Source organism: Vespa velutina, chromosome 9, assembly GCF_912470025.1.
Source record: "Vespa velutina chromosome 9, iVesVel2.1, whole genome shotgun sequence".
Taxonomy (NCBI): Eukaryota; Metazoa; Arthropoda; class Insecta; order Hymenoptera; family Vespidae; genus Vespa; species Vespa velutina.
Window position 1 is genome coordinate 2,257,758 of NC_062196.1, and position 20,500 is coordinate 2,278,257.

The 20,500-nt window shown below is 36.9% G+C and overlaps 2 protein-coding genes across 3 annotated transcripts in view; both read right to left on the reverse strand.

The window, feature by feature from the left end:
* Positions 1–4,090: 4,090 nt before the first annotated feature.
* Positions 4,091–5,789, reverse strand: LOC124951716. Its single transcript, XM_047500521.1, has 3 exons — positions 5,552–5,789; positions 4,404–4,655; positions 4,091–4,320 (listed from the first exon to the last, which is right to left on the reverse strand). Exons 1-3 carry the CDS (start codon positions 5,787–5,789, stop codon positions 4,091–4,093), a joined length of 720 nt encoding a protein of 239 aa, XP_047356477.1.
* Positions 5,790–11,160: 5,371 nt separating this feature from the next.
* The window catches only part of LOC124951677 (ankyrin repeat and SAM domain-containing protein 1A-like), a 121,638-nt gene continuing 112,298 nt past the window's right edge, over positions 11,161–20,500 (reverse strand). The window contains exons 19-20 of one of the 2 annotated variants that reach the window (XR_007101668.1): positions 12,556–13,395; positions 11,163–12,207 (exon numbers count right to left, since the gene is read on the reverse strand). Coding sequence is in view for 1 of the 2 variants with exons in the window: in XM_047500443.1 (XP_047356399.1) it covers positions 13,331–13,395 (65 nt within the window). In the remaining variant the exon portion in view is untranslated. Of the gene's footprint in view, positions 13,396–20,500 lie in introns of both variants that reach the window. The other variant, XM_047500443.1, reaches the window with a different exon arrangement.

Below are 20,500 nucleotides of genomic sequence, written 5' to 3' on the forward strand. Positions count from 1 at the left end.
AAAATTATCTCTGACAACCACGAAAATGGTGCGTTCAAGCATTACGTCGTCGAAACGGAGTATCTAGAATGATGAAAACGACTTTCTATCGTCACTTTTTCTTCGGTCTTTTTTTCAATACTGGCACAATACCACAGAAACTTGTGAACCGCGTCGAATCTGTCTTCTTGCAATAAGAAATCTCACGTTTTTATTAGAAACGATCTTATCCAATATAATAAATGGCGATAGTTCAATAAGAAAATATGCAATACAGTTTGCTGACGCGAACAAATTGTCACCGCTGCACGTGCCGCGACGTAATCATGTTGAAATATCAACGATTTTGTTAAACGTATCTAAATAATTAGCCACAAAACCGACTATCGATAACACCCGGAACGTTCATTGAAACCGAAAACCGATCAAAATGCGGAACAGCGCGCTGATAAAAGTCAATCGGAAAAGTGATCGAATTTCCGATTAAATGGCACTGGAGATAACCAAGCGTAATGAATTTAATTTAATTAGCACGGTTAACGCTAGAATCTAGATTTTAGAATATATTGCAATTTGAAACCAAAAAGAAATATTTAATTGACATTTCTTGCTTTTATTCTTCGTTCGAACTTTTTATATTTGCAATCTTTTTAGAATCGTTCTTTCAATCTCTTGTTTTTTTCTTCTCTTAACAAATAACGGATTGTTAATAAAATCATAAACTAACATCAATTTACCGAACTTTTACGGATATCACAGAGCGAGTTCTTCAGTTATTTTGATTATTAATGTTTGTTCTTTTTATTTACATTAATGATTTTTGTCAAATGCTTATATAAGAAAGTATTTAAAATAAAATGTAAATGGCATGCTATATTTCTTATCTACTTTCTCAATTACTTTTCTCTCCGTCATATCAATTTAATCTCAAATTTATTTTTTCCTAGAATATCTATACTTTTTATTACACTATAATGATATTCTCATGACACGATCAGCTATAGTTGGTACAACGAAATGATAATATCTAGCAAGACTAGGAAGGAAAGATATTAACGTTATCGTTCGACCGGGGGAAGAGAAAAATTGATTCTCAAAGGCTTCGTAAAGGCCGATAAGCGAAGGTATATCGAAGCCATTAACTCGCTGCAGCGATCGCATTTTCTTTCGCATATCGCATCCAAAGGCGGACGTCGAACCTGCTCTCCATTGCAAATCGTACGAGCTGGTCGAATTCATAGAGAGATAGAGAGATAGGTAGATGGATAGATAGTGAATGGAAAAGTGGGAGAAAGGGAAAGGGACGGGCTCTAAAACAGTGTGATCGATAGCTTCCTCGGTTCCTTACGACCTTATTTGGCAACGCCTTAGACTGGAGATTGGCCCGGATCGGTGGCGTTGGCGCTGCATAATCAAGATAAAGATTGGTTACTGCACGAGCACCCTATCTTGATCCCTTCGAGGGTGATGGGAAAGTCGAATATAGAAGGAGAAATATAAGGAAAAGAAGAAAAAGGAGAAGAATAAGAAGAAAAAGAAAAAGAATAAGAAGAGAAACCGGGAGGCCAAGGCTTCTGCCAAGTTCGATTTGAACTCGGCATCTCTCGTCGTAACGGAGATTAGATTAGATGGTGTTCGCTTTGGACCTTCCGTATAGAGAGAGACTGCTTTGTAAGCGGATCCAAAGACGAGTGGTGGAACGTCGTCGAGACAATTCGCTCCTATTCGCGTTCCAACCCCACTTCCTTTCGTCATCCACCCTTGATGCTACCCAACGATCGTTGCCTTTCTCGAAACGAAGACCTCAAAGCCTTTATGAAATCAACAATAGTACTGTACTCGAAGAAATCATTGTTCCGTAATGCAACGAGTGATGAAGAATCTTGCTAAGGGAATACAAATCAATGTAATTTCTTGTACATCTATATTTAGTCTGTTTCTCACAACTTTTCAAAAAAAAAAAAAAAAAAGAAAAAAAAAATACATATTTGAGGTAATAAATTATACAGTTTAAAGAAACCGCCTTTAAATTGGTTTAATCGTCGCATCAACTATGAATAACCGATGTCAAATTACATCGCGTAATTAAATCCGAATATCTCTTTTAGAGATTTGCTTAATTACGTGCACCCTTTCCTTCCCTTCTCCATCCACGTAGCAATGCCACCAACAGTAACCCCTCCGGCAACGTCTCGCGGGGTGTGCAATCAGTTGATGGCCCGGCAGAGAGAACTCCAACCCTTCTCAACCTCTCGTCCAAACTACCACCCTTGCATTCAAGTCCAACCGACGGTTCTCTCTCTTTCTTTTTCTTTCTCTTTCTTTCTTTCTCTCCCTCTCCTTCTCTCTCTCTCTCTCTCTCTCTCTCTCTCCCACGCTTACCAACTTAACCATCCTTTACCGCATTTTCGCTAGATGAATAAAACCGGCGGACTGTGCGTTGGTGAACAAAGGAACTCGCGCTACCTTCTGGGCTACTAATGAAATTGTTTCCTAATTTAAATCCTGGGAGAACCACGACGTGGATTCTATTCTACGGTCAAGAGCTCCCATTCAGCCTACAACCTTTTCTCGAGAGGGATACGGTGCAGAGGAATGATGCTGATCGTGAGTAATTTCTCTCTCTCTCTCTCTCTCTCTCTCTCTCTTTCTCCTTTCTTCCTTTTTGAACAAATAAAAATCAACACAATTATTCCAAAGATATCCTTTAATCTTCCTTTTTTACTATCATATAGATCTCGATATCCATTCGATTCGAATCACTCTGATAGAAGAATTTTACGATGTTAATTGAGACAAAGGCCATAGGAAACATTGTTGATCTTAAAAATTAAGGATTTTGAAACGATAGGAAAACTGGGCTAATGACCGAGCGTTGGTCGAATGGATATCTAGCATCGCCACTCATCGCGATAAGAGAAGTCGACGATCTTCATAGTAGCATTTCAAGTAGTAAACCCATTTATTTGTTTGCGCTCAGGAAATAGCGTTTACCGGAAATGCCTTGGAAGAAATTGGCGTATCATTAAAGTTATAATTGAATTACTCATAATTGAATTACGTTGTCATAATTGAAAAACGAAAAAATAAACTTGAACATCATATCCCAATAATGTTATTCGTTCTTTTTTTAAAACTTGTTCTATTTTAGGTATAAGTAGTTAAGAATAAAAAAAGAAGCAAAAATAAAAATTATACAGCTTGCCAACCATAAAAAAGAAAAAAAGAAGTATAATTATCCGGTGCAAGCAGTCTCTACCTCGAATATCTGCGACGTCTACGAAGTTTTGCTCGTTATAAATAATTGCTAAACGTAGAAACTGGTAGGTTGGTACCGGCAACACCTATCACCATGCGATATGTGTAGAAGCTCTCACACCATGATCGTCGCGTGACCGAAACTACTTTTTAACGCTCGCTTGCGAATTCTTCATCCGTCAGGTTGAATCGTGCAGCAAAGCGATATGTGTCTTCCTAAACCATCTAACTCGTGAATATCAACGTAAATCTAAAACGATTTCGAAACGGCGAGTTGTCTTTAAAATCTCGAAATGAAAGCTGGATGAATAAGATCATGAAACAATAAGACGATCGATTGATGAAGTAAGATGATCGTACTTCACGGCAAATTTTCTTTTTCCTTGTAAATTTCAAAGAACATTCAGTGAATTCTTATTGTCTCACGTAATCATACCTTCGCGTATTACCACAAGCAATTTAGGATAGATTATTTGTTAATGATCAATCGTATGAACGTTTAGGCATCGCTGACGTATCGAGTTTCATCAAATGATGCTCTTGAACGATTTCATGATTTTCGATCAATCATTTCCGTCATACTTTCGAACAAAGTTACATTATAACAATACAACAAATTAATATCGGCTAATAACAAAAACCGTGAACAAATTGTTTAATTAGCTTGTATTACAATTAATAGAAACTATTCAAAATTTTGGATAGAAACGCAACATTTCAAAGTTAATAAATCTTTAGAACATGATCGTTATATTTTCAAATCGAACGATCATATGTTACGTATTCTTCCCGTTATCTGTTTATTCGATGTATAAAATAATATATACATAGGAAAAACAAGTATAAAATATTACTAATAATGTTCCCCATAATCGCCTCCAGAATCACTACCGGAAGAATAAGAGCTGTGGCTCTCGTAAGAACCTTCACTACCGGCAGAATAATTCTTGCTGTGGCCGTCGCCAGTGTCGCTGTAACTCTCAGAGTCTGGTTCTGCGACCATATAATGGCTTCCATAATCGTCGGTATGTTCACTGCCGTGATCTCCTTCGTTATCCACATAGTGACTGTCGACGATCGTACCTATGAAAAATCGTTTATTTATGTCATTAAAAATGAAAGCTCGAAAATATGTTTTCATTCTTTCTATCATTTTATATTCTTACCTGCACCTTCGTGATCTTCCTGTTCTCCTATTTTCGTACTTTGCTCGGCATGCTTGTCAGTCTCGTCGGCAAGACGAGCTTTGCCGTAAGCAAAGTGTTTCTCGAATCCATACTTGTCTCCATCCTGCTTGTGGAAAGTGTCAAGCGTCTTGTATCCGTGGTCACCCTTGCTATAGGTTTCCTTCAAGTAGCCCTTCTCGCCCTCTGCGTCACTACCGTACGTCTTGTAGTAGCCACCCTCGTCCGATTTGCCTAAAACCACAATGTTAACGGTCCTTGTTAGTCAACACGGTCGTTCGACCAAGCATCCGTGAAACTCGATGATTAATTGGATCTACAGACGTGCCTTCCTCAAACGATTCCGTATTACTCGAGAACACGTGTATCGAGTTCGATCGAGCTACGTGGCTAGCGACGTGAATTCGATCTGTCTTGACGTTTCGACAAATGCCTCCGACGAGTTCGATCCGTTTTGACGCGTGAACAAACAGACCCCATCCTCCGAGCTTCAGAAAGCTCTAATTTCTCCTGACTCCATGATAAATCCTAAATCGACGGTCCGCGTAATTTCATACGAATTTCCAATTCGAATAGATCTTAATGTCGGTAAGCTTTTACAAGCTACCAACCAACGTCAATGTCGTCGCGAATCTTATTCGTCTCCAAGGAGACATCGACGGGGGCGTGGCTCATTTCCCTCGATCGAAGTATTAAATTCGAACGAGTTTCTTCAATGTCGACTAAATTGGTCTCTGGTTCGGAAAGGAAACTGGTCTTAATGGGGATGCTTGCTCCGACAGATTGAGCTAATGCTACTCATGCTCGACGTTTCATTTGGAATGTGACAATCGTTTTGAGAAAGAGAAATAGAGAGAGAGAGAGAGAGAGAGAGAGAGAGAGAGAGAGAGAGAGAGAGAGGGAGAGAGAGAGATTCTCGTTATTCTTGTAATAATGAACTTTATCTACTGTACGAAATTACTCCTGACCTAGATAGAAATTGATAACTTTCATTTTTGAAAGAAAATACTTTGCGATATCTATAATTAACTTTGAAATAACTAAATAACCAGGATCATTATCGGCGATGAATTTCTCCTGATATTTCAAGGGTCGATCATTAACGTGCACGGAAATATCATTGGACCTACCAGACGCATTCTTCGCGATCTTTTTGAAGTCCTTCTTCGGCGAATTTCCAGCTTTCGCGAGATCCTCGACTTCCGAGTGGAACTTTAAAGGTATCGACTGACGTAGCTCTCTTTTGAAGGACCCGACGAACGCCATGTCTTCATCGAGAATCGGATATTCTTCGTAATCCATGGGCATACCCAAAGAATGACCGAGAATAAGAAATGAAACGAACAACTCGTACGTTTTTCGACGCATCCTTCTCCGTTACGTTGGCTCTACTTCGATCTATGGATCAACGGCTAGACGATTTTCGTGATCGACAAAGACGTTAAGCTTTCGAGACTGTCCATGACTTTTATATCTTCTCCCACTTTAAAGACTCGCAGAAATTTTCCTTCGACAGGAAGGGACACAAAGAATCGACGCGACGGATATCAAATCGATTTCGCAAGATCGATTCTCGTTTCTTCGCTGTGAAAGGCGATCTCGTCGTTCGATCACTTCCTACTTTTCAACGTTTCATGAACGTCTTCGATTTATCCAATCCGAACAAATTTAAACTCGAATCAAAAAATCGAACAAATGGAAGATTCATAATCATAGATTATAAACCACCGAACCTTTTATATTAAAATTTTATAAATTATTTCCTTTTGATATTATCTGCACGATTATTGATCAGCTGGACAACCAATCGCATCTATACCAAACGTATAATACGATCGATTTCGCACTTTCCATATTCGATGACGATAATAGCATCGCGACGGTCATTGACCGTTCCCTTATCATCTGTACGAACCAATCGTACATTTGTATATCGATTACCATACTTGTGAACAAGAAATTAATATACGGATCTATATTATATTTCATTGTGATAATTACAGAGATTTACATTTAAGAATAGTTTAGGTTTATATTTAAAATTAGTAGTTTAAAAGTTGTTATATATATAAATTGTATAAAGAAAACACGGTAAACTTTATTCATTTAATTCCTATTCACTTTCATTATTATTTATAGTTGTTAGTTAATCTGTTTCTAAAAAGGATAAATACAAAGAAATACTTACACATAATATATATTTTGTTTTGTGCACATTTAATATATTAGAAAGAAGGACGATCAAATTTTAAGCGATATTGTGGGATAGAAAGAACCGTTGAAAAGAAAGACTTCCTTTCTTATTACTTATAATGCTAGTTAGTTACTCGTTCTGAAGAAATATCTCTTCACGCACGAATGGATGTATCTACGTAAGCAACTCTCGATTTCAGTCTAACTTTTTCATGCAAAATTACCTCAGACTTTTCGAGAAGGTAATTTCGCTCTATTAGTCTCCACGAACATTAGTCCATTGCGTTATCGGATCAAATATAACATCATGTTGTATTTAAATAAAATTTCAAATTAATGTAAAATAATATTTATCATTCGACGTTTGTCATAACAAAATTCATGATTATTTTATGACGAGATATTTAAAATTTTATTTTATTAATTCATTTTCAACATTCTTATAAAAATATTCATCCGATTTCTACATATTTATATTTAATAAGAATAACTTATCCAAGAATTCGGCACACAAATCTCATTTTTATATCTCGTAATTATTATATAATCTTCTGTGAAAACAAAAAAAGGATCCTAAATGCCCGAACTATTTTATAAAGTGTAATCGTTTATTCAAGAAATCTCATAGAAATCACGTTCACTGTAATTTCGAAAATCTCTCTCTCTCTCTTCCTCTTTCCCACTTTGCAATCCTCTTCCTTCAGTATCCTTGCCAATACTGCGGTACGAGACATGTCAGCGTACCGTTGCCGTTCGTCAGTGTCACCGCAAGCCGGTAGTAAATCGCAAAGCGACCCTCCTTCCTCGTCTAAGTCGAGCTACGCAGAGAATAGGAGGAAGCCGAGATGATTACGCTTAACACCGTGTGAACCACTTGATGCAGCCGGTGTCGGGGACGTTAAGCGCCTTATATAGCTGTAGCGCCAGCTAGTTTCAACTGAGATAATCCACTAATTTGAAAATCTTGGATGGAATGTTGCATTATGCCGTGCTACAACCACCCACGCGTTACTGTCCTTCCCTTCTCTCAATGTTCGTTATGCTACATCTTAAAAAAATTGCAGAAATTTATTTTATGATCGTATTTTGCATTGATTACGACTCGTTCTAAAATAATAAAGAAATATTTTTAAGCTATAACCATTTACATTTCGATATAAATATTTTTATTCCAAATTTAGTATGTAAATTGTAATAAAATTGATACGTCATATTTAAAGAACGGGCAAATAAATTATATTGTTACAGAATTATGACGTTGGTTGAGTTTAATCTTATGATAACATCGCTGAACTGACAACAAACTTTTCAAATGATTATAGTCTTCAATCCTGTTCTCTAAGTCACGTACAAATATTCAAATTTCCTTCAAATTGTCAAAGGGAAAGAATTTTGTGACTCGATCGATCAAATATTCCGTTTCCTTAAATCGCTGAATATTATGAGTTTTGAGATCAAAAGTCAGCACGTGTAACAGCGCCCACCCTAAGATACGATCAACGACTTGACTTCAGCCTGGAGTTAAAGCTTCGAGAGTTGAAGGGGTAGCTAACCCATGATTCGCATACTGATTAGCTTGAGAGAACGGATAAAGGTAATCTCATTGGCATATATTAGTCGGATATTGAGACGGATGAATGCACAGTTGTTTGTGTTATCATCATATAATTAGAAATTTAATGTTCCAAAAATTGCATTTTTTCGTATTATCTATTATGAAATGTACGAGAGATAAAATTTAGAGATTAAGAATTTTTAAATAAAATTTTATACCGCTGTAATTAATATATATTGAATATATTTTTATATATTGACTCTTGAAATCTTTAATCTTATATGTTATTAAAAAACAATTTTAGTAATAATCATAAATACAAATAAAATATGATACGACAGAAAAGTTGTATTTTCTTAAACAATAATCAAAATTAGGTAAATTTCTAAATCTTTTGATAAGTCAATCCTTTACTAGTAATAGGTATGTTCATCTGCAGAAAAGTAAAAGAGCATAAACAATATCTACAATAAATAAAACAGTAATCTGTATTATGTACTATCTTTGTGTTATATTAGATAGTACCAAGAATTATCAACAGTAGGTTTTAGCGATAGTATCAGTAGAAGTTAATATCCACGATAAAAATCAATAGTCGTCTTGCATGGTACTTGCATCGAACGTCGACTGGCTTCCATACCGACATAAAAGTATATGTAATATTTGTTATAAAATCTGTTAATAAAATTCTAACAAATAATAATTGCATTTTAATTTTATGTGGTATGTAGTTTTATGTATGTGTGTGATTATAAGAATATCTCGATGGATAATTATATTACTGAATTAACAATATCGATATTACTCTATCGGTAACATTCATAATGATAATCGTTTGTTGGTAAGACTTCAACCAAATTATCTACAATCGATATTATTGCTGTCTATATCACAGTATACTGAAAATTGAAATTAGTATCAGAATACACAGATGTTAGCACCATAAAGAATTTTGCTAAAAGTTTCAATTTACGAAAATAATTGAACTGATATCGGCTATAAAGTGACTATTACTTTAATATAGTTTTTTGTAATTTATGTAATTGTATATTTATAAAATACAAAAAATATTAACAAATTATACATACACACACACACACACACACACACACACACACACACACACACACACACACACACACACACACACACACACACACACACATATATATATATATATATATATATACGTATATATAAATTATAATTGTAGTAAATAAATACAAAAATATATTATTTAACAAAAATAGATGCCATTACTAGTTTATCTAATAAATAAAACAAAATCAAAAAGAAGAATTGTTTGAGATAAACTATCGATTAATATCATCCCACTCTTATCCCCAATAGCAATTAATTCCTACTAATTCATACACGTTGCTAAAACGATTGGTCCCTCCCTTTCGACGTCTAAGCAATCTTGTAAGGACGATAGCCCCTCGGATAATAGCGTTCGTACGTTAGGACGATGGGATGTAGGTGGCTGACAAAGACAGGCGAGCAATTCAGAGAGAGAGAGAGAGAGAGAGAGAAAGCTAAGCAATTAAGAGAGAACATAAATCCCTTGGTTTAGAGCACTTCCTAGGAGTGAATCAATCGGCGTAATGGCCGATCGATTTAATTTTCATTTGGTTTCTAATCACGAGAAATAGTTTGCGACATTTGTGAATGCATAACACATTGGTCCTTCTAAATCCCGCATATATATTATTTTATCTGTAGATACAATAGAGATGCCAACCGCAATATGGGTTTACTTTATATGTTAAATTGAGCAAGTATGAAATTTCATAAACTTCGAACTTGATCGCCTATGAATAATAAATCCGCGATATACAAGAAATTAATCAATATATGAATAATCACAAATAATTGTGAAATATACTCAATGTATTTATAAAAATAATGATTATTCAATTTTGATAACACAACTTTGAAATTTAGTTGAAATAACTGGAAGACAGAAAAGAAGAAATAATACTTCTGACAATTCAAACGGTCGAAGCGGAAATAAATTGGCAACCCGTACTATTCGGTTAAGTCGAACATTATGTAACGGCTCTGTAACAAAGATAAGCTTTGAAAAGTTACGTTTTATATCCCTCGCGGTAATACCAAAGACTGATCCTCCGTTTCATTTCCTTCGTGGTCCATGAAACTTATTGAGAGTATCATTTATAACGTTTACACTAACGTGACACTTCTACATCAAAAGTTATATAATAGTCTATCTCGGAAAATAAATCTAATCTTTTTATTTTTGATATTGATAAATATCTTCTCGATATTTATAGAAAATAACTAAAGAGAATAAATTGATTGAAAAAATCCCCAAATTGAAGTAAATTATTCATTCGGTAAATATAATTGCTTGTTAAACATTGCAATTGTTTCATGAATTATTTAAATTATTGGAAATGAAAAACCAGAAGATCTTGTATTGATCATCTTCCTCATCCATTTCTCTTTCTCTCTCTTTCTCCCTCTTTTTCTCTCTCTCCCTCTCTCTCTCTCTCTCTCTCTCTTTCTCTCTTTCTCTCTCTCACTCTCTCGTATTAAACATCTTGTTCGGCTTTTCGCAAGCAACCCGTGGACAAATTATCGCTCTAGCGTAGTAATCAATCTGGCAAAGCCATCGACGGCAACGACTGGTGTACGTGCGAAACTGCACGTGTGCTGACACGTACGTACGTAGATCGACGATTACCTATACCTTCCCTTTGGTGGCACGTCTCCTCGTTGCTTAACTCTCTCCCCATCTTCACCTGACATCGACATCGTATTGCTCATAGACGTGCCAAGGATTAACTCCGATCCATACTCAACGTAATATTCAATTTGAGAACAAAGAGATTTTCTAATCTTATAATTAAAATCTATTGATTCATTTTCATAAAAATACATTTTAAACTTGAATTAACATTCGTACATTTCTTTAATTTCAACATCAAAGATATATTAAGAAAGTGCTGACTACAATCTTATGACGTTGAACATATTATAGATCTCACTACATGGATGCTGACAAGACGAAGGAAAAATAAAAGGGGCCGAGTTAGCTTCGTTGAAACAAGTAACTCTCTCTTCCCGGTTCACGAATTTCTCTTACTTTCCCCTTTCCTCGCACAACGTCACGAGCCACGAAAAGCGAGGTCAAGCCGGTAGCTTGGCCGGCTCTCTGTATACGTCCCGCGGAACCCACGATACATCATTTTCGGCTGGGATGATCTTACGGTAGATTTACCATTTGCACAGTTTATGGGCGTCGGTCTGGGCCATAAACTTGGGTTGGCAATGACGGCGACCCGTGGCTGCCGTCGACTGAGTTAGGTAATCTCGAGGGTAACGTAAACGATAGAAAGAGAGAAAACTACAATAGATTACGATTTTCTTCATTCGCTTTATTCTTATATCTAAAGGAAATCTTCTTTTTGTTTTTTTAAGTCATTGTGATTATAATTTATTAAAATTTGTTTCTTAAAAATAAAATATAAGTACGATCATCATACTTTATATGTGCAATAAAATATTCTACGTCATCTTGAAAGAAAAAAAGAAAAATAAGTTATTATTATAAAAATAAATATGTAATCGGTATTATTAGCTCGATCAAATTTACATTAGATCCAAACGGGGGCGTAAACATAAACGAAAGAATTCGATCGATCTCGTTTCTTTAGTCTGAACCTTAACGGTTCAAGAAATTTATTAACACGCCTACCTCGATGCCTTCCGGCCAACAAAAGAGATCGATTATACACGCTCGAACCGTCCCCTTCTTACTTGGCTACCGGATTTAACTTCGCGATATCCACACCTGTACTTACCTGCACCTCGAGTGAGATGAACCGAACATAATGGGACAACCCTTACTAAATCTACCATTGTAAGAAATCGCTCGGAGTTAATAATGAAATTCGGCTTTTGCCATTGTGGTTTGCGGCCTACATTGTGATGCAGGAGATCACGAAAGCATAGAGTTCATCGTTCTCTCTCTCTTTCTCTCTGTCTCTCCCTTTCTCATATTTTCAGGAGATGCTATAGACACGAAGGACATGCTTTATTATTTTCTTTTTTTAATCTAAACCATCGATTTATATGAACAGGCAGATGGCACTCATAATGGATTTAAAAAACGATAAGCATATCAACCTATACGTATAAGAATACATGCATACAATTCTAATATAAATGAATCTAGAAAAAAATTATCCAATCCAGCTGGATCAGAAATGAAATATAAATAATAGCTTGAAATCGCCGAAAATTTGATAAGACAGTTGAAAGGAGACATAAAACAGTTTTAAATCTTGAAAGTGGTACAGATCGAAATCAGCTTTTAGCCAACGTATCGATCAAGAGATAGAATATGAAGGTTCTTTTCACCTGCGGCATACGCGCGCTTTTCGTCAATGAAGAGGCAAAAGAGCCGAGAGAAGTATCGGCACGAGATAGAAGTAAAAGGGGCGAACGGGAAGGCTAGCAGCATCTGGTGTTGCCTTGCTCCACCTTCCATCCTCTCTCCCTCAATCTTTCCCTCTTTATCTCTCTCCTCTCTCTCTCTTTCTCTCTCTCTCTCTCTCTCTCTCTCTATCTATCTCTCTTTCCATCCTCCGTCCTCATTCCCGTTCAGGCCGCTGCCGTTGTCCCGACGTTACTTCCATGACGGTGAGCTTGAATGCGCGCCGATAGTCGCGGCGGGAAACCAACGAGCCTACCCAAAGTCGTCCATGGTTTCCACGCATCCAACCCAGCACAAGCTCGGCCTAGCTCAACCTGGTCCAGAGAGACGAACACGTCGACAACGGCTGTTGCCGGTAGGTATACTACACGTACGTGCACACGCACGAACAAACACCAGGATCTACGTCATCGTTGGTGGAGGCAACACCGGTACCATCGGCAGCGGGGCCGCTCGCTCCTCTGAAATAATAACAGAAGAATGAAAATGAAAGAAAAGGAAAAAGTAATAATCTCGGGGGATCTTTTAAAAGCCATCGAAGCAAACGAAGCCGCCGGATTGTCGTGCGTTATAAGGGTTTCTCTCTCTCTCTCTCTCTCTTTCTCTCTCTTTTTCTTTCTTTCTTTCTTTCTTTCTTTCTTTTTCTTTCTTTCTTTCTTTCTCATTCTCCTTTTTTTCGAATCCTCGCCTTCCTCTTCCTCAACCCCTGTGATTCTTCTTCCACATCTTCTCCTCTTTTTCCGAATGCATCGAGCGCGAATCTTCTGTAAAAGAAATGGTTACATTGGTATATGTTCGTGTGTAAGTATTTCAATGTATAAACATATATATAGCTACGGTTACGTGCGTGCATCAACAACGTCGACGATGAGAAGGATGTATTATTGGAAAAAGATAAATGTTGTGCCCAGAGGTACGTATGAAACGATTTATCCGTTTTTCTTTCTGCTCGATAACAATAACGTTGTAAATTGTTATAAGTCGATTTTCTTTCGTTCGGTGATCATCTAATCCAAAAGATTTTTTAAGAAACCTGTATAATTCTTGGAGATAAAATGAATAACTTGGTGTGATCATACTTTGACTTAGAATGCTCAATTAGGATTCATTTTGATGTTAATATTGATACAATGTTGATGATAATAGAACAGCTTAAAATCTTTGATTTCTCAAAGAAGAAAAAACCGAATTGATAGAAGATACACGTTTGATGGATTAATATGATATATATATATATATATATATATATATATATATATATATATGTATATATACTTACTTTCGTATATATATATATATATATACACACACTATAAGAAAATAAGAAAGTGCAAGAAGTATAGATCAAGAGATAAAACAGCGAAGAAAGAAGAAGATGAAGAAGAAATAGAAAAAGAAGGAGGTAAAGGAGAAAAGAAGAAGAAGAAGAAGAAAGAGATCGTAAATGGTAGAGAATAAGAGACAACAGATGAGATAAAGTGAGACAAGAATAGACAGGAAGAGAATGAGATGGAAAGAGAGAGAGAGAGAGAGAGAGAGAGAGGGAGAGAGAGAGAGAGGGAGAGATGCGAAGTTGGTTTCATTCGGGGAGAGCCGGGGGAGGCACAGGATTTCACGGGAGGCTGATCACGAATGGACGCGTCTCCCGCAGCTCTGCCGCTGACAGCCAGGAATTGGAATTGCATCGGCGTCGCTCGATAGCCAACCATCCCGCCAGTCAGCCAGTCAGGCAGCCAAACGGCCTAATACAGCCTACCTTGCTTGCCTATCTATCTACGTAGATTCTAGCTATCTACCTACCTACCTACCTACCTACCAACATACCTACCAACCTACCTACCTACCTACGTACCTAACAACTTGACTATCTGTATGTTGGTCTGCCTGTTAGAAGCATCGACTCCATGTCTGCCTATGTACCGACCAAATCTACTACCGTTTTCTCGTTCAATCTCGAACGAGCTCTTCCGATCGATCCAACGAACTACTACATTGCTATATAGTCACTCGAGAAATCCAAAGATCCAACGGAGACGGATGGATAAATCGGTTCTGGAATCGTCGCTCTAGCAATCGTCTGAATGACAGTTAGAGATATATCGACTTCAATTCGGGACATCTTCGACGATAAAATCTTGAATTCTTCGTTTTTATATATATATTATATAATATTTAGGATCTTGTACATTTATATGATCTATATATATTAATATATAAGATTAATAAAATAAATATAGATATTGTGAAAAATAGCGATTCTTTCAATTCTTTCTCTAATATTGTTAATATCGACATTAACAACATTTACCTTGAAATCGATTAGCCAAGGTATTTTATTGCTTTAATTAAAAAGTGACCGTACTTTTCTATAAGATCCTAATTGGGTCTTACCTTGTTTAACGAACAAAATAACAAATTACAACAGGTTGACAGGTAGAACATCGGTGTCGCATTCAATATTCACCGCGAACTCGTTATTCGAGGTATCGAATAAATGCGCATCGATAAACACTGGATACGTCACAACTAGGTATAACATGAATTGATATCATTGCTCACTAGTTTCATAGGAAATACTTGTATTTATAAAATTATTGCTGTCTACTATTTTTGCTTTTGAATAAATAACATTTTTTAAGTAAAAAGTATTATGATCGAAGAGTAACATACTGCTTTAATTATCTTATTTAAAGTACAACATTAATTAACAAAATGACCAAAAAAATGTGAAATTTATAAAATAAAAAATGTTTTCATCGAAAATATTGAAAATATGTCTGATTGAAATAAACTTCAACTAGTTAAACCTGCCATCGTACACATTCGAAATATGTTTCAAATTACGAATATAATCGAAAATAATTTTCACTTGTTTCTATACAAAAGAAAAAGCAGTTATTTTAACTTAAAACATAAAACTTTTATTTATTCTAAATAAACATTCCTCGTTTGTAAATAGATCGCGTGGGAAAAGAATTAAAATATGTACGTCGTTGTCATAGGATATCATTGGAAGACTAAGATGACCGCAAACCATCGTAAGAATAGAAGGAATAGAAGGGGAATCAGGAACGATCAACGTAAACGACGAGAAAATGGAGTAACCGCGGAGAAAGCGAGAGAGCGAAAAAGGCGGTAACGCGGTAACGAGCGCGACGTTACGATCTTGCCGTCGAAAAGGAAGAGGAAGAGAAATAGAGAAAGAGAGAGAGAGAGAGAGAGAGAGAGAGAGAGAGTAAAAGAGAAAAAAAGAGAGAGAAAGGAAGAGAAAAAGGGAAAGGGTACCCTAGAGAACGCGATTGCGTGTCGTCGTTCCTCGCCCTAACAAGGACCCCCGTAGCGGCGAAGCGGCTTCCACGCTTCGCCCGTGCCAAACTAAAATCTCCCTTTTCATTCTAGCGAAACAACCCCTTGATATCGGCAGCGGGTCGGCGGTGTCCCATCGCTAACCCCTAGCTCGATGCCAGTACAGACCGTCTATATGTATATCGATGGACCCAGAAAACGCTTTCTCCTCCATGCTAATAACGCGGTGATAGGACGACTCGCACGCGGTAGCTCCCACACGAATATCTTTATACACCTTTACCAACATCTATTATATATATATACGTAACAGTAGACCAAATAAAGTGTTACAATCTGTTTTTGATGAATCTAATAGATATAGATTTCTAATTGAATTGTTTTTTCTTTTCTTTTTCTATATTACATAAGATGTTGATTAATTATTTGATAGGAGATTTTACTTTCTTTTAAATGTAATATATATTAGCAATTTTTGTTTTAAATAGTACATAAATTTGTGCAATTATTAATAATTCTAAAGAAAGTGGGATAATTTTATTTAAACACGGGATACTTTAAATGTGTTTTAGTCATAAAATAATCAACTTTCGTATCTTGTTTCATTTTCTGGGAACATTAATCATTAATACTAGCGATTTCGAAGTAAATAGCTTATATGGTTCTATTTGTCCCATTCTGCACGTGTATATATATTATATATATATATATATTATAGTCAGATATGAACAGGAATATTCCTTCGATATCAAACGTAAACTACGATTCTACATTTTTTCACCCTATGCTCATAGCTTCATCTCTCCTCTTCGATCCCTTTTTACGACACCCTTTTTTTCAGTTTCTCTCTGTCTCTTTCTCTCTCGTTCTCTCTTTCTCTCTCTCTCTCTCTCTCTCTCTAGAATGTACCTTACGTCCAAGCGGAGAAGCGCGTTAAAACGCTCGTCCCTTTGGCGCGTTACGGTCATAGAACGATTTACGACAATCTAAGGGATAGAGGGGTTGTTCGACCCGAAAGAAACTTGATTTCACTTGCCTTCGACACGAATGTGACCCTTTTCCGTGAACGTTCGGGAAACGCTGATCATTATGAAATAATAAAGTCGGATAATAATCGTTAGGCGAAAAAGAGAGAGTGTGATGAACAATAAACTTGGAATAGGACTCAAACGTTTTGAATGTTTTTATTCATGCGTACCGATAGATAATAATGATAAGTATAACAAAATATTCATCAATTGTCAAATGGAAAGATCACGAATGATATCGAGGTATGTCCGTGTCATAAATCAATTCTGAAATCACATAATTATCTGTGTAATCGAATGAATATTATTCATGATCAGAACGATGCAATAGAGAGTTTATTTTAACCTGCTCGTACTGTATTCTATATCGACGTATTCAAATCCTACGGTATCTTTTGATTTTCGAACAGTATACCTGTCTCTTCCCTTCCACGATAAAGAAATCCTCGGGGATGGTAATTTACTTTGAGCCAATAGAAGAAAAGAAAACAGTGCCGTTGAAGGAAAGATAAAAGGATGAAGAATACGAAAAAAAGGAAAAGAGAACTAATCCAGGAAAGCGAAGCACGAGGATTCGTGCGGAAACGGCGCGAGTCAAGGGCTCATAAATGGCGTAACACGCGTCCTGCTCGGATATTTGCAGTTACATATATAAAGACGTTGTAGTTTGTGGCATAGGTACGCGCACATGTAAGTATGGAGAGAAAAAGAGAGAGAGAGAGAGAGAAAGAGAGACAGAGAAAGAGAAGGATAGAAAAAGAGAAGGAAAGAAAGACGCGCACACACTGGATGACGCGTAGGAAGTTGACTGCCGTGAAAGAGAAAGAAAAGATGGGTGAATAGAGGGTACGAAAGACGGAGATTAAGGGCCACCGAGGAGATGAGTTTGTTAAAAAGGCAGAAGCGGGCTAGCAGCACGCATCAGGGACATCAAAGCGACAAGACGAAATGAAATCCAACCGCTGGCGCTGCTTCTGCTGCCGCCGTTGCTGCCGGTCTCTCAGACGGAGAGTGCCAGGGAGAGAAATATAGAAAGAGAAAGAAAACGTGAAAGAGAGAAAGAAAGAAGAAGAAAAGAGAAAGAGAGAGAAAGAGAAAGAGAGAAATTCTTCTCTTCCATTCGTTTCTCCGTTGTCCTTTTCCTTTATCCGCTTCTACTTTTCTTAGCGTTTTCAACCTCCATCTCTCTCTCCCTTTTCTTTCTGACCCTTTCGCTCCCTCGTCGCGCCATCTTTTTTTCCCCCTTTACCCATCCCTATCACCCAGCGTCGGTACTCCATATCCGCTTGAACCCTCGTAAAGCGCGAGCCGGAGGTGGAGAAGTTCAGAGTTGATGGAGGAAGGAGTGGAGGAGGAGAAAGAGAAGGAGGAAGGACGACCCTCTTCTTTCAGAGAAAGACGATGGTCGGTGTGCAGTGTTTCTGCTCGCCCATTTTCAACAAAGTTCTTCCTCTCGGTATCTCTTTTTTTCTCTCTCTCTCTCTCTCTCTCTCTTTCTCTTTCTTTTTCTCTCATTCTAACCAGCCGTCGCCGTCTCATATTTTTCACGAACGTATACAGGCTAGACTAAGGACGGGGTAATTACCTCTCACGTAGGTAGGTACACGCCACGCCCTGGAATCGTCTCGTTGCAGCCTCTCGAGAGAAACGCGTTACCTCTTTCCATTCTTGCTTGACGTGTCGAGGAGCTAGCTGCTGAAAGTGAAGGAGCTTGGAGAGAGGAACCAAGAGTGAAGGAGGAAAAGAAAAAACGCTCTTCGAAGGTTAGAATTTTCTATCCAACAAGCCCAATTGCGATGAGATGTGCCAGAGTAAAGCGTCAAAAGGGACCAACGTTATTTTTCTTTTTTTCCCCCTCCTCCCCCTTTTTTTCCTCTTTTTCCTTCTTTTTATTTTTTCTAATTTGTTACATTGAGTAAAAGTGGAGACACGGTTGAAAGAAGGAGCACCTTTGCCGCTGTCCCTTTGATCGTTCTAGAATCTTCTTTCGTTTCTTCCTCTATCCTTCCCTCCTCCCATTCCACCTTTCCTTCGTCCACCTACAATCTATCTCTCTACACGCTTGTCTCTCTTTATTTCCTATCTTTTTACTTTCTTTTCTATCATTCCATGTGTTTCTCTTCTTTTTTCTTACATTGTGACCAACTTGCTAGTGAATTACCCACATTGTCTTCCCGAGTAACGCGAAGAGTTTTGTTCCTTTTGACAGAGAGATATATAAATAATATAAATAAATGGCATCGTCGAAAATTAGAAAGGAGAAATAGACGGTGAAATTAACGATTACATCTCTCTACCGTTGACATTTTTTTCATAATACTTTTGATTATCTCTTTTATATAACGCGTAAACGCATATACTTTTAAATACTAATATTACAAACAAATTTATCGGTCGATAAAAAGAGTCACTTGAATATTAATGTTATATGAATAATATGTAGAAAAAAATTCTTCGATTATCTACCGAATGAGCTTTCATGGTTTCTTTTTCTTTCTCTTTTTGATTTTATTTCAAACATTACATTACGAAATATTCACGGTCTTACGATGACTCGATAATATCTATAAAAAAAAAAAAAAAAAAAAAAGAAAAAAAATTCCGATAATGTCCGCATTGGATTCATGCGACCCGAAGAATAATCCGTTTAAAGAAGAAATATTTCAAAGCGGCGTGAAACTTCTTTGCAGTTCGTCGTCGCTCGAACGAAACTCGTTCGGCACATTCTTCGATCGGTAAGAAGGAAAGAAAAATAAAGACAGAAAATGAACGAAGAAGAAAAGGGGGTAGACTTGAAAGCGAACACTCTCAGTTCGCTGATTCGATTCAAATTTCTCGCACGAGGACGATCAAATCATAAATATGTATCCCCCTTGGCAAACGCTAAATTCATGGAAATTCTTTAATTGAGTTATTTTGCTTTATCACAAAAATGACTACCACAGATACGAAGACGAGGAGAAGGTTTTGATAAGAAAATCCTTGTGGGAAGCATGACAGCTTCGAAAATCTCCTTAGACGTTACCAACTTTTAGAATTTCCTAACTAACGTGCTCGCCACAAAAACCTCGTTATTGTTTTATTTCGGCTAAATATTTGAATGGCATGCTTCGATGAAGAAGGATATCTATCACTTTCAGTAAGAAATATTAAAACTTATAATCGTCGTAAAGTAAATTCAATTGCACACTTATCCGAAGGATCATTAAAATAATTTATAAATTCTACATCTTAACATTTGAAATTTTGAGAAAATTTCATTTTTATTAAAATTCTTTTCCAACGAAACAAGAAAAGAAAAAAGAATGGCTTTGGCGCGATATTCGAAGCATTTACGTCATCTTTATGTTCACAGAGAAAGAACCTACCGCGTAAATCGTGTATAACAGACACGTCGGGCGATGGCTTAAAGGAAGTATTCCCGGCATTTTAATATCGCTCGTTTGAAGAGGGTTAGCACGTATGAGCAACGCCAACGAAGTATCTAAGGTGAGTAAAATAAGGGAGAAGGGATAAAGAGAAGTATGGGGACGAA

Coding starts and splice junctions, on each gene's coding strand:
- LOC124951716 (XM_047500521.1), bottom strand. CDS start 5,789: ATGCGTCGAAAAACGTACGAGTTGTTCGTTTCATTTCTTATTCTCGGT. Junction 4,656..5,551: donor GATCGCGAAGAATGCGTCTG/GTAGGTCCAATG, acceptor TTGTGGTTTTAG/GCAAATCGGACGAGGGTGGC. Junction 4,321..4,403: donor GGAAGATCACGAAGGTGCAG/GTAAGAATATAA, acceptor GATTTTTCATAG/GTACGATCGTCGACAGTCAC.